Raw genomic sequence first — 13,625 nt, 5'->3', positions numbered from 1 at the left:
CTAAATCATGTATTTCTTTTTAAAACCACAGAATAATTCGGAAATGGGGTGCAGCAGAATTCTGGACATCTACATGCCAAATGATGCATACTGCAGATTCATCCATTTCTAGTTCATTCTTTTTTGACCTCTTACCATTAGCACTGCAAGAATAGCTGCTGTGAGATCAGAATATACAAAACTTTGTGAAGATTTACACCCACTGTCATGCTAGACAGTAGAAATGCATTCACTGAGTAGGAGAGGGGTACATGATTTACCAACCTGGAGAAACGGAAGGTACAAAAGGCCAAGTGAACCAGTCCAATTATATACATGCTTACCCAGAAGTAAGGAATGTATTTAAATTTTTTAAAAGAAATGAATTGGCAAAGTTTTTAAAATATTAGCATTATATAGCATATTTTTCTTCTACATCAGTTTGTTTAATATGGGTCGCTTACCGAAATTTGGGTGGGCAGTTGTGGTCGGGCATGGCACCCTGGGAGTGGAAAAGTCCTTTCGCCCTTGCAGCCAGACGTTGGGATCCTCCTCAGCCAGGTGTGGGGGATGATGGCATAGCCCGCCAGAATTCTGAATATTTTAGCCAATCAGAGCCTGGTGGGGGGCAGGACTTGGGTGGCAGACCGGAGTGAACAAGTGTTCACTCTGGTCCGCTGCTGGAGGATAAAAGCTGGCTGTGATTGTGCCATCTTGTCTAGCAGATAAAGCCCTGAGTGGAATCTTTAGTTTATTTTTGGGTGCGAGGTGACATGGTGCACCACCCCAACCCCAAGCTCGTGCAACTTCTCAAGATACAACCCCTAAAGGTGTCTCAGTGGAAGTTCTGTCCTGAAGCCAAGTGGGGAGCAGATGGAACTTCCAACTGTGGCCTGGGGAGGGCCACTTTAGTTGACTTTCCTAGGCTTATTCCCAAGAAAGTGGTCATAGGATTGCAGCCTCTTTGGTGTAGCAAATGTATCCAGATATAGGAAGAAGAAAAAGTCAAGGGGAACCAGCTCAGAAGCAACATGTTCATAACAATCCTGTCCTGAGTAGCTATTTTATAGCACTTAAGCTTTAAAAAAAGCAGCTAACATTAATGCAGAGAGATAGAAGTACTTACTGCAATCAGCTTCATCAGACAAGTCTTTGCAGTCAGCTTTGTAGTCACAAACAAGGTGAGATTCAATGCACTTCTTGTTCCAACATACGAAGTCGGTAACAGTAGGGCACACCCCAGAATCTTCTCCAACTGGAACCAACAGGACAGCTAAATCAATACTTTAATTAAATCAAAGAATGCCCTTTTTGATTTGTTTACCCATTGTGCACCATCACTTTAGTGATTTTCTGCTTCCAACAGATGTTATTCAATCCCGCTCACTTTTAATGATGGCTTGTACCTGCCTAGACTGCTCTATTGCCCATATTCAGAGCTTAATGGATGAGAAGCTTTAAGCAGACTGAAATTCAATTCAGCATGAGGGCAACGCTTCATTTGGCTTGCTTGGTCTCCAGATGCATGGGGGGTATGATAACATTCATTGCCAGTAAAGACAAAAATACATAGAACAAAGGCAGCAATGACGAGAAGCCCAATATGCATACACAAACTTGGACATAAAGTTCCTCCTGTTTCCCAAAGGCACCGCCTCCACCATTGCATCATGAGTTTTCAAGATTATGGAGTTCTCAGTGCCATTTGCAATGCAGAACAGAGGACTATTGATGCTTTTGAATTATGGTGCTGGAGGAGACTCTTGAGAGTCCCATGGACTGCAAGAAGATAAAACGCATCCATTCTTAAGGAAATCAGCCCTGAGTGCTCACTGGAATGACAGATCATGAAGCTGAGGCTCCAATACTTTGGCCACCTCATGAGAAGAGAAGACTCCCTGGAAAAGACCCTGATGTTGGGAAAGATGGAGGGCACAAGGAGAAGGGGACGACAGAGGACGAGATGGTTGGACAGTGTTCTCGAAGCTACCAGCATGAGTCTAACCAAACTGCAGAAGGCAGTGGAAGACAGGAGTGCCTGGCATGCTCTGGTCCATGGGGTCACGAAGTCGGACATGACTAAACGACTAAACAACAACAACAGTTTGAGTAAATCAGGAAATCTCTCTTTTGCCAACTCCAGCTCCTGTATAGTTGAGGAAAGGTGGGGGCAGGAGGAAAATAAAGCTTAGGACACACACAAACACCCAGCAAGGTAGTCTCCTGGTTGCTCAAACTAGCAAGCAAATATAATCAGTGAAAATAATTGAGCAGAAAGTTAAATGCAAGTACTGCATTCCAGTTAGTATGTTGAACAAACCCTACTTTTGTTTTACACTTATGCTATATCTTGAAAGCAAAACTTTAAATAAAACATGCTTGGTAATAAAAAAAAATGGGATGATGGTGATGATGATAATGATGAAGATGATGATGATGATATGCTGACTAGGGTGTACAAGAAATTTTAAACCCATTGCACACTGAAATACTGAAGGCAAGAAAAAAATGGCCTACCATAAAATCTGACTCAGATACACATATCTCAATATCTTCATTTGTTTAGTGTGAAGGTCTGAAGGGATTTCAAAGTGTGCTTGGTTTAACACACTAAGAAAACGTCGCAGGATCAGCCAGAATTTCCAATCCTGGGGAATTTCCCAAGCATGTTCAACCTAATGCACTTAGAAGCTTTGGCAAACTGCTGTGCTATACATGTAAAAGTCTAAGAGGAGCCCAAGTACCCAGAGAAGTTGGTGGCTGAACTTGCATGTGCACCCCTGCTCCCATGCATGTTCAGGCAGATGCCTGAATGAGGCTATAATAGACCTGCAAACAAGTTTAAAAGACTCACTTTGAAATCAACTGATAGCTCAAGATTACACCCGACAACCTCCTCCCTCTCCAACCCAAAAGCCATGATGGAGGATAATATTGAAGGATCACGTACAGTTAGTCATAAAGGCCAGCCGGGGCAGGGGGCATGGAAGGACATAATAAAGACACCTAAAGCCAACTTGGAGTGCGCTGCTAGGAAAAAGTGCAGCGGACTTTTATCCTCCTTTCCTGGCCATAATAGGCCATTTCCCATTTGAATTTTGCAGGTGACTCCTGACCACTCCTGTGGTCAGCAGAGGAGCTGACATCATCCACTGGCTGTGCAGGAAGCCAAAAGACAGCCCCTCCCCCTGATTCCAGGTGATCACACTCGGCTACAATCACCACTTCTGGTGAATTCAGGTATGTGGTTCTTCTAACAAATGTCAGCGAGCCAAGGCACCCCACAAGCATATTGACTGAGCCATAGAACACACATCACACCTATCGAAGTGCACAACATGGGGCTACATCACCCTGTTCATAAAACTTAAGCATTCACAAGAGAGAACTTGGTGCTGGATAAACGGTTGAAAGAGCGATGTGTATCCAAAGTGAGCCAGCAAAGTGGAAATGCTTTATTGCTAACAATTGTATTAAGATATTCTGCTTCTGGGCTGAAGATACAAACATACCAGGAATGCCAACTGTACTACTACGACTGGAGATGTAAGGACAAGGCAACACACAAATATCAGCAACAGAGGAGAAGATGGTACCTCAGGTGTGGGATCTTGAAACACACTTGAATCCCAACCTCAGCACTCCAAGGTGGGCAATGAATTCAAATGAATAGAGGACATTTTCCTCTTTCAATGTGGAGAAATTAATCTTTGGCTTTACTTGTGGACTGTATGAAATGACAATATGAACTATCCAAGTTTAGGGGTTACGTACATTAAATACAAAAGCAACAGCAGGCAAGAGCAATTGCCTTCATGCTTCCCAGAGCTATTCCCCTAATATACACATGTGTTGGTTAGAGAACTGCATTACAAAATTAAGAGAAGTTCCAGAGAAGTTTAGTTGTATTTCAGTTTGTGCGAAAGTTTCTTTAACTGTGAATTTGCGATTTAAACCAAGCTTCTCCCCCGTCCCTACTAAATGCAAGGTATCCCTTTACCAGTTTTTCAGCCCTTGGCTGAATGCTGACATTTCATTAAGGAAGGAAGGAAATGGTTTTCACTCAGAATAGTGTTTGTCATAATTAGGAGCATTTCTTCATTTTAAATTCAGGATACTTTTACAAAAACAAGATAAACTGAACAAACTAAAAAGGATGCCGGAGAAAAAAATAAAATAAAATTTGTTTCCCCAAATATAATTCAACTAGTTTGCTCTGAACCAGCCAAGAGTAACATGTTGGAGTAACAGAAAGCGCAATGACAAAGAAATCTAATGAGGCGGTATAGCACTTGCATGCATTCCCTGTTTTCGCCTGCTGCGCTTCTCAAGTGTCCTTGCAAGGTAAACTATGGGGAGCTCTTGAACTATAGAGGAATGCCAAGGCACTGAAAGAGCTGCACAAGCTGTGGACAGCCAACCCCTTAGTTCAATCCCATCATTGTTTGACTCATGTTGCAACCTACATATATTTACAGTGGTACCTCAGGTTACATACGCTTCAGGTTACAGACTCTGCTAACCCAGAAATAGTACCTTGGGTTAAGAACTTTGCTTCAGGATGAGAACAAAAATCGTGCTCCGGCAGCACAGCAGCAGCAGGAGGCCCCATTAGCTAAAGTGGTGCTTCAGGTTAAGAACAGTTTCAGGTTAAGAACGGGCCTCCGGAACGAATTAAGTACTTAACCCGAGGTACCACTGTATTTGGAGAGAGGGCTCTGTCCCCTGCTTACTCTGCTTACCAGCTCCCCTCACATTCCCTAGACTTTCCCCTTCCTACCCTATGCAACTACCAATCCCCTTTTCACCTCCTCAAGCCTATTTTTTAACCCACTTCTCTCTTCTGTTATACTGCACTGCTTTCACCTTCACTCCTATGCCCGTGTCCCTCCTTCCTTGTGTGGAACCCCACTTCCAATTGCAACTACCCTATTGCAACAACCCCTTTCACCTTTAGTCGAATTATGGTGCCACCTTCCCCTCCTATTATGCAGCTCTGTTTGTACTTCTGTTTTCATCTTTACCTCCATTTCCATGCCGACTCTTCCAACCATTTTGCAACCCCCTTTTGCAACCCATTTTTCACCTTTATCCCTTCTCTTTCATTTTATTAACTCCGCCACTCCCATTTCTGTGGCTCCTCCTCTCTTCTGTTCTGCAGTCCCCTTTGCACACACAAACCCATGATGATATCTGTTACTGTATCTTTAAGCTAAATAGACTTTAAAGAGCAAGCGTGTCATTAGCTTGTTCAGTTAGAGAAGGTTAAGTTCAGCTGATGGCTGTTGTGCATATATGGGTGTTTGCTTGTTGATGAAATATCCATTCTAAATTACTACACGGAAGCTGGATCTTCTTGTTTAAAACAACACAAGGTACTAGGAGTGAAATGCATTGTGGGAAGTTACTGTGGGATATTTGCAGGCTCTTCATCCCGTATCTCTCTCACACAAGCCAGTCGAGGAATAGAAGAGGATGTTTGAGTACAGCAAGGAGGACATGGATAGCTTCTCTTTCATTTCTCCCAGCATTCCCTTCTTGCCACCCCCACCCCCCGTAATGCAAATAATTACTCTTAGTTTTAAAAAGTTATCCTTGGAATAACTGTGTGGCCTTTCTTGAAATTGCTAATTTTTCCCCTTGGTAAATGATAAATTATGATTTAATTCTATTCAATGCTTTTCTATAAAAGTTTTTTTGGGGTGGAAAAGAAACTATAATTATGCCTCAAATACAAAATGAACAGTTGGGATCCTCTTGTGAGAAGCCTTGTGGGGAAATTGTATATGCAAAACTTGCTAAAATATACTCCTGCCTGATGATCAATATAAAAAGCTGTAATATCAATGTCCTTCACTGCTATTGTGATGCTTTTCATTTTCCTTACTGTTTGTTGTATGGATTCCTGAGATAATCTTAAGTGCTTTGAATGCATAGAGAGCAGCAGCAATGTATAAATGCTAAGTGCTGGGTGAAATTGGTAGCTGAATAGTTTTAGTAGGTTAAAATCTATTAGAATACTTTTAATGGGTACATGATATTTTATATGACGTTTATAAAACAAACCATGTCTGTACAATCCTGGCCTGGGCTTTCTCCTTTCTCTGTTAATATGTGCTGCTCTCTCTTTTTTCTTCTCTTAGTAATCATGTCAGCCCCCTGCTGGGCCTTCTGCATTTATAATATACTATTGATGAGCAAGCCCTGAATAGTTTGTAACAGTCTGAAAAAATTTCACCCACAGCAAATGATCAATGACACTGGGGACAGATACCAAATGTAATCATGTTAGCACAAAGCATCACTCACAGTGGGAAGAATTGAAGTAGCCAACAGGGGAAAAAATTGCCAGCCACGCACAGGTGCTGTGATTCAGTGCATATGATAAAAATCAAAACTTATGAATCTTGGACCATGTCTGTGGCACACTCTCAAGAAGGATTATTATTATGATTAAATGGCTAGCCATGCAAATATTTTACCAGCTTTTAAATTATTGTGGTAGACTTCAAAGTTAAAATTGGGAAGAGTTCTAAAAATACTTAACATATACCGGTAAGTGCTGTCATGCTATGTTTTTGAGATAGCCATTGACACACTACTTTCAAAATAGAGAACTTTTGAGTGTGGATGTGAATCAGGAGGTGAATAAAGTGTTGCAATGAAACAAAAAAAATTCTAAAGGCAGGTATCTCTCTCCCTCTCCCTCTTTTTCTCTTGATGCTATATTGTTTCTTTGAAGGTTATGTTGTTTCTTTGAAGGTTATATTGTTTCTATGAATTCTGCTCCTGTGAATCCAAATGAAAGCAAGGACGATCACTTTTAAGTATAAAAAGAAATTAAAGGGAGGAAAACAAACAGAAAAAGAAGGCTTTAATATTTTGTTTGCTTATTTGGGTTTCTTTTTAACCTGCATTTCTTTGAATTAGATGTACTGTGGACAATAGTTAATTAGCTGTAGCTCTTCCTATCTTAAGGAATAATGAGGAACTGTGTTCTGAAGATGCACAGCCTGTATTAAATGAAGGAGGAGGCAAAGAAGAGGAGGTGTGAATGTTAAATCACTAATAAAAAGGATGACTGATGAATGAACTCTTTCTCTGACAGGAGAACTACTTAAAGGGAAAATGCCACATGCAGTAGATTATTGCACCAACAATTCCCTTCTTTAAAAGCCGTAAAGCGTTTAGTAACCAAACTGCCTTTGAATTCAGAGGGTAACCTTTTATCTAAAGGGATCTTACAGAAGAAAACATCCTTTGTGGGTTGTGCCCTCAGTGATTCCCCTTTCCACTTTTCTATAAAGGCAACTGCCATAGTTTAAAAACTGTTCAGGAACAGAAAGTGAAGAACTTGGAACTAAGGTCTTGGATCCATGGGATGAACAAAATGTATATTTATTTATTTAAGTGCAAGTTCAGAAAGATTTCTTGGAAGTAGAATTCTATCAAAGAGCAATAAAGCTTAGCAGGATTCCTCAAAATACATTTGATAAGCACTTTCATTTTCAGGTATTTTTGTATCAGGGTGTTTTGCCAGCTGATTAGATATAGGAACAGCACCATACCATCAGTAACATGTGTGGCTATGGACAGCTGTTTCTGGGGGAAAGTTGATAAAGCATTTCCTCAGGCAGTAGCGAGAAGTCGTATCAAATAAGGTGTGCTATCAATTCAAAAATCTGTGGGGATTTTTACTCAGCCAGGGCTAATCATAAGATTTGTGTTGATTCTGACATAAAACAAGCTTAACAAATTATATTGACTCTTAGAGAATTCTGCCTGTGGGCACTAAAGCCTTGGCAGGAGGATCCACACACAATTGGAAAGATTTGTTGGTGAAGACATTAAGATACAGATAATCCCATCTGCGACCATAGATTTGTCATAAAGTCATAATATCTGAATCTGCCTTTCTACATTTCTGCGAATTTCTGTTTCTTGCTATAGAGTAAATCACACCCCAAGAATATGGTAGCAGACACGTGAGACAAGAAGGCTAATGTTTGGGCATCCATGTATGAGAATAATGCAGAGGAGATAGAACAGGAGGGGGCAAAGTGGTGCTCACCATAGGTTTTGGACTACATTCCAATGGGCAGCAATGAGAGGAATTGTAGTCCACCACACCTGGAGGGCACCATGTTAGCTATTCCTGGGATAGAAGGTAAAGACACTGTCATAACCACCAAACAGCAAAATATAGCTGTGATTTTATTTTTTAATAAGATGTAAATTTATTATTTAATATTCTGAAGGCCTATGCTTCTTGAAAGGGACGCAGGTGGCGCTGTGGGTTAAACACACCATGGGTAAATGTGCAAAGGGTCACATTGCACAATATTCCTGATGCACGGGGAAATGATGTAACTCACTCAGGCATCTTCTAAACCACAGAGCCTAGGACTTGCTGATCGGAAGGTCGGCGGTTCGAATCCCCGTGACGGGGTGAGCTCCCGTTGCTCGGTCCCTGCTCCTGCCAACCTAGCAGTTCAAAAGCACGTCAAAGTGCAAGTAGATAAATAGGTACCACTCCGGCAGGAAGGTAAACGGTGTTTCCGTGCACTGCTCTAGTTCGCCAGAAGCGGCTTAGTCATGTTGGCCACATGACACAGAAACTGTACGCTGGCTCCCTCAGCCAATAAAGTGAGATGAGCGCCGCAACCCTAGAGTTGGACACGACTGGACCTAATTTTCAGGGGTCCCTTTACCCTTTATGCTTCTTGAAACTGCTCGAGTTGATGAGTTGAACAAAGTAAGACAATGAACTTGGCTTAGTGTTATGTGTGAACCTGACCATTATTGCATTGCTTAAAAAAAAACATTTCTATGCATTTATTTTTTCAGCACATACCATTTTAAGTAAGAAGTCCTTACCTGTGCTGCAGTTCTCATATACAATGTCATCTATTGCTGCTCCTCCTCCAAGATCCTTGATCCGTATGCCTTCAAACAGAACTTCAAAATTTCTCAGCTTCCCCAGATGTATTTCTGCTTTCTTCCAAAGGCCACCATAGTCTCCAGAATCACTCCAAACCTTTGAAAGACCACTCTTAGTCTTAAAAGAAAAGAATAAAGCTTAAGTGAATGCAAAACTCAGAAGGCTGAATTTGCACCTGCCGTGAGTATGAAATGTGGGTAAAAGAAAGTGAAAGCTACAAGAAACACTGTTAGTTAAAGCAGGGCTAGTCATCATCTGCAAGGTACCACCACAAACATCCCTGACCACTGGCCATAGTGGCTGGATGTGTTTGGAGTTGCAGTCCAACAACAACTGGAGGGTGCCATGTTGGCAACCCCTGACCTACAGCAGAGAATAAAAACTGAAAGGGAATGTGCAAGTGAGTCATGCAACCACTGTCCTTGGTTCACGAAAAGAGAGAACGTAAACATCCATGGGTGAATGTGCAAAGGGTCACATTGCACAAGATTCCTGATGAACGGGGAAATGATGTAACTCACTCAGGCATCTTCTACTTTCACTGTTGCATTACACGCAACACAACTTTTATAATCAAGTCAAACTTTCAGGAAGGGGTTATGTGGGTCTTGAAGGAGGACTGGAAATCTTTACCTGTGCATGTGAGATTCAGGGTAATGACAGAGAGGAGACCCAGGTAAGAGCTGGGAGTAAAGGTTGCCACAAGTGAGAGGTGTTCCTACCATTCAATACATGTAAGCTAATTATAGTAAGTTTCTGTGAAATGTCCTTAGGGAACAATGACTTTCCCCCAAGGTTTGTACACTACCATTTTGCTATTGTTTTGGACATTATTCTCTCTAATCTGTACTTTTAAGCTGTTACATTAGGTTAGCATATTTGTATTGTTTTATATGTTGTTTTAGATCATGTATGGATTTATTTACATGATTATTATTTTGTTCTTGCTTTTTGAATTGAGATATTATTGTTGTTTGTTTGGTACATTGTGAGCCACTTGGGCAAATTTTTGCGGCAAAGTGCATATAAATAAACAGATGGTGATGATAAATCTGATTCTTCAATGTACCGACAGTTAAGTACAAATTGTCACATACAGGACCTATTTTCAAAAGTGTTACATCATTCTTGATGCCTTTCCCAGCTGCTACTTTTTCAGGCTTCAAATCATCCAAGCAGCTAAAATGAGCAAATTTTCTTATTACATGGCAAAGCTACGGCTGGGTTACACAACACCCGCAATTTAAGGTGCCACAAAAGTAAAATATATTATGCAGCGCCTGGAGGCAATCTTTTTTTGGTCTGAAAATACACTACTGATTTTGTTAACATTTTCTGTATTGTGTACATAGGAGATTCACACAAATAGGCAATCCTCACAAAGCCTCCAACTTTGGGGTAAAGTGCTCTGACAGGATGCAACCCAAGGGCTAGATTATATTTTACTACAACTATAGGACTACAAGGGAACAACCCCATATTAAGGCAAGAATCCAGAATCACATACTACTTAAAAATACAACTTAACAAGTAATAGATAAGGGCACCTGACCAGATAGATCAGTTAGTTAAACGGTGTCAAAGACACCAGAAGACAAAAAGGGACTTACGAATGAATGTGAATTTTACAGTCACTGGAAATAGACTGATCCCTACCTGGCACTGGTGACCACAAACTCAATAGCTAAAATGCATAATTTTAGAATAAATATTTAACATGGTTATACTCAGCATAATATATTTATAGTTGTAATATCCGGCAAAAAAAGATAGCACTATGTAGTTCAAATATGCAACCAGCAGACTACTCCTATGCACATGCTCAAGTCAACATTAATTCAACGGCACATGAACAGCACAATTTAACTGATTCCACTATGTGTGTAGATAGAGATATATAAAACACTTCTACTAGTGCAGTCAATTCCAGGGAGTGAACACAGATTTTCTGAATACATAGCCTTTGCTCTAGGTCTCTCTTATGTGCAGTTGATTTGGCAGCTATGGGATGATGAACAGCAAACTAAAACAAACAAGGCCCCAATTAGTACTTAGCTATAGAAACAATACAAATGCCAATGAAAATCAATGTTGCCTTACACAACAAATTTGCCTACAATGACTTCTGAACCTTCCTCACTTGGAATGCTAAAAATCCATTCATTATTCATGTCAAGGCCACATTTGGCCTACAACCAGTATCATTAAAGTGGATTGAAACATTTAACTGAATGAGTATTACATCCTCTTGGACTGCAGTCATACACATACTTGACTGGAATAAGTCCCATTGAATTCAGTGGGACTTACCTTTGAGTAGACATGAGGGATAGGCTTGAACAGTGGCACACACTCCACAGCATGTATAATTGTCAGCTTGAGGTGCAGCAACCTCAGCTGGTAGAAAGTAAAATGGGTAGAAAGTACTCCATGCACAGAGGCTACTCATAAGGCAGCACTTGTTGCTTGCAATACAGTGCCTGCTACTTACATACTTCTCTCTACACTCTAGTACCTAAACATGTCCTATGTGTTTATCAATATATTTGAAGGGGGGGAAATGCCGCCAGTTCATGCAACATTAAAACTGGAGGGTAGCAAGGGATATGATCATTGTTATTAGACAATGTAACGAAGACAGTCTGCAATTATGCCATAAGATTATGCCATAAGAATGGAGGGTGGGCATGCACATTGGAGAGGTCTCCAAGGATCTTGCAGGTGATTTTAAGGAATAAAGGGTTCATTGTGGTGCAGTGTTAAATAAAAAATAGAAAGGGATTCCAACTGTATTTAAAAAGACAAATTCCGTGAATATTATCATATACTGGAAGAACTGAGGGTTTGTTGTTCAAGGCTCAGTCTCTTCACTCACAGCCTTAACTCACAAGGTGGATTTGGGGCAGCATGACCAGTCTTATCGCACTGGGCACCAAGCCTAGGGGGTGCTGCAGGTCACCGCAACTATGATGTTGTGAATTGAGCAGAATGAAATGCAATAGGCAGAGAACGCAGATTTTTGGCATCACACAGGGCACAGCTGTAATTTGAAAGACCAAAAGTCTGCCCCTGCTTAACTATGTCTCCTTCTGTCTCTCTGCACACACAGCTCCTCACTCCACAGCAACATGGTGCTTTCTGCTGCTGGACCCTAGAAAACAAGTGTACTCTTTTCTCCTGAATGGTGAGTGCAAATGTACTCCCAGCTTAAGTATGGCCATCTTTCTGTTGGAGATTCATTCCCCGTGTCTGCAGTCATGGGATTGTTGTCTATCACATGACAGTGTATGTTTTCATTCCACAGTGTGGGAAGTGACGGAGACAGGATGTTTTGGTATTACTGTGTTATGTGAAGTGGGACTATTGTCCTTTGTTCTTTCTCTCTTTGCTATCTGATGAGAAAGAGGAAGGAGCTAAAGTAGAATGCTCCAAGTGTATTATATGTAAATAAACGTAGATTAGCCAAAATGCTGTGCTACTGAGTTCTGTTCCACAAACTGCGAATACTCTGCCGATCCCTAAGTGTGCTGATGTCTCCAAGGCATCAGTCACTATGATGTTCGGGTTGGAGAAAGCTTTTGAACGATTGACCAGGAGGGAGACAACATGCCAGTCGGGCATGTGTCTCTGCCAGGGTCCTACACGAGAATAAAAGGTAAAGGTACCCCTGCCCGTACGGGCCAGTCTTGACAGACTCTGGGGTTGTGCGCCCATCTCACTTAAGAGGCCAGGGCTGTCCGGAGACACTTCCGGGTCACATGGCCAGTGTGACATCACTGCTCTGGCGAGCCAGAGCCGCACACGGAAACGCCGTTTACCTTCCCGCTGGTAAGCGGTCCCTATTTATCTACTTGCACCCGGGGGTGCTTTCGAACTGCTAGGTTGGCAGGCGCTGGGACCAAGCAGCGGGAGCGCACCCCGCAGCAGGGATTCGAACCGCCAACCTTTCGATCGGCAAGTCCTAGGCGCTGAGGCTTTAACCCACAGCGCCACCTGCGTCCACGAGAATAGGATGCTCCTAACACTTTCTCCTTTTTGCCTCCTTTTCCTCTTCTGTTCTTCTTCCTCCATTGAGTGCACTTTTCTCTTTTGCCACACTACCACCATGATTCTAGGGTGGTCAGTGGGGTGGGTTACTAAAAAAAGCTAAACATTTTTATGGGTTTCAGGAATTTTACTTTTTGAAATACGGCAACCCTAGATATAGAGACTAGTTAGACAAATTCGTCAGTGAAGTATGTGAGACTGACAAACTCCAAGGGACAAATTTGGATAGTTCTGCATCAGGGAAGTGTGTGCGGGCATATATATACATGAATACAAAGACTCAAAGCACTTAATTGCATCTATTCTTTTAGTTGTCTTTACACATACATGCAGTTTGCCCTTGAAATCTCTTTTGTGTGGGAAAACATTCCAAAACATTATTAATAGGAAGAGTCTGATTAATTAATAAAAGAGCTAGCCATTGATTGGGGAATTAAGCAGAAGCTTTAATTGAAGTGGAAATTAATAATGGAAAATTATAATGCAAAATTGATCCATTTAAGTATTTACTGATAATAAAGTGAATTAGACATTTCTAGTATTGAAGCATTAAGGTCCGTAATCCTTTAGACATGTTTACAGATATGCTTTATCTGTTGCACAGGGAATAGCACCACTGAAATCTATGAGTTCAAATACCAAAGGATATTTGGATCTG

General features: G+C 41.3%; 1 protein-coding gene and 1 long non-coding RNA gene across 5 annotated transcripts in view; one reads left to right on the top strand and one right to left on the bottom strand.

Annotated features, from left to right (window-relative positions):
• Positions 1-13,625, bottom strand: part of MALRD1 (MAM and LDL receptor class A domain containing 1) — a gene marked incomplete at its 5' end in the record, with an annotated part of 228,456 nt that overhangs the window by 83,717 nt on the left and 131,114 nt on the right. For all 3 annotated transcript variants that reach the window (XM_081931395.1, XM_081931397.1, XM_081931396.1), the window contains 2 exons: positions 1,106-1,234; positions 8,857-9,037. In XM_081931395.1, coding sequence (XP_081787521.1) covers positions 1,106-1,234; positions 8,857-9,037 — 310 coding nt within the window. The remainder of the gene's footprint in view (positions 1-1,105; positions 1,235-8,856; positions 9,038-13,625) is intronic.
• The window catches only part of LOC309353434, a 37,314-nt gene that overhangs the window by 7,440 nt on the left and 16,249 nt on the right, over positions 1-13,625 (top strand). For both annotated transcript variants that reach the window (XR_014161848.1, XR_014161849.1), the window contains exon 2: positions 12,030-12,104. This is a non-coding gene — a long non-coding RNA (uncharacterized lncRNA). The remainder of the gene's footprint in view (positions 1-12,029; positions 12,105-13,625) is intronic.

The sequence above is a fragment of the Podarcis melisellensis genome (assembly GCF_964234715.1).
Source record: "Podarcis melisellensis genome assembly, chromosome: 12".
Taxonomy (NCBI): domain Eukaryota; kingdom Metazoa; phylum Chordata; class Lepidosauria; order Squamata; family Lacertidae; genus Podarcis; species Podarcis melisellensis.
Note: the sequence above shows the minus strand (reverse complement) of the source record. Positions and strands in the feature narration are given on the sequence as shown.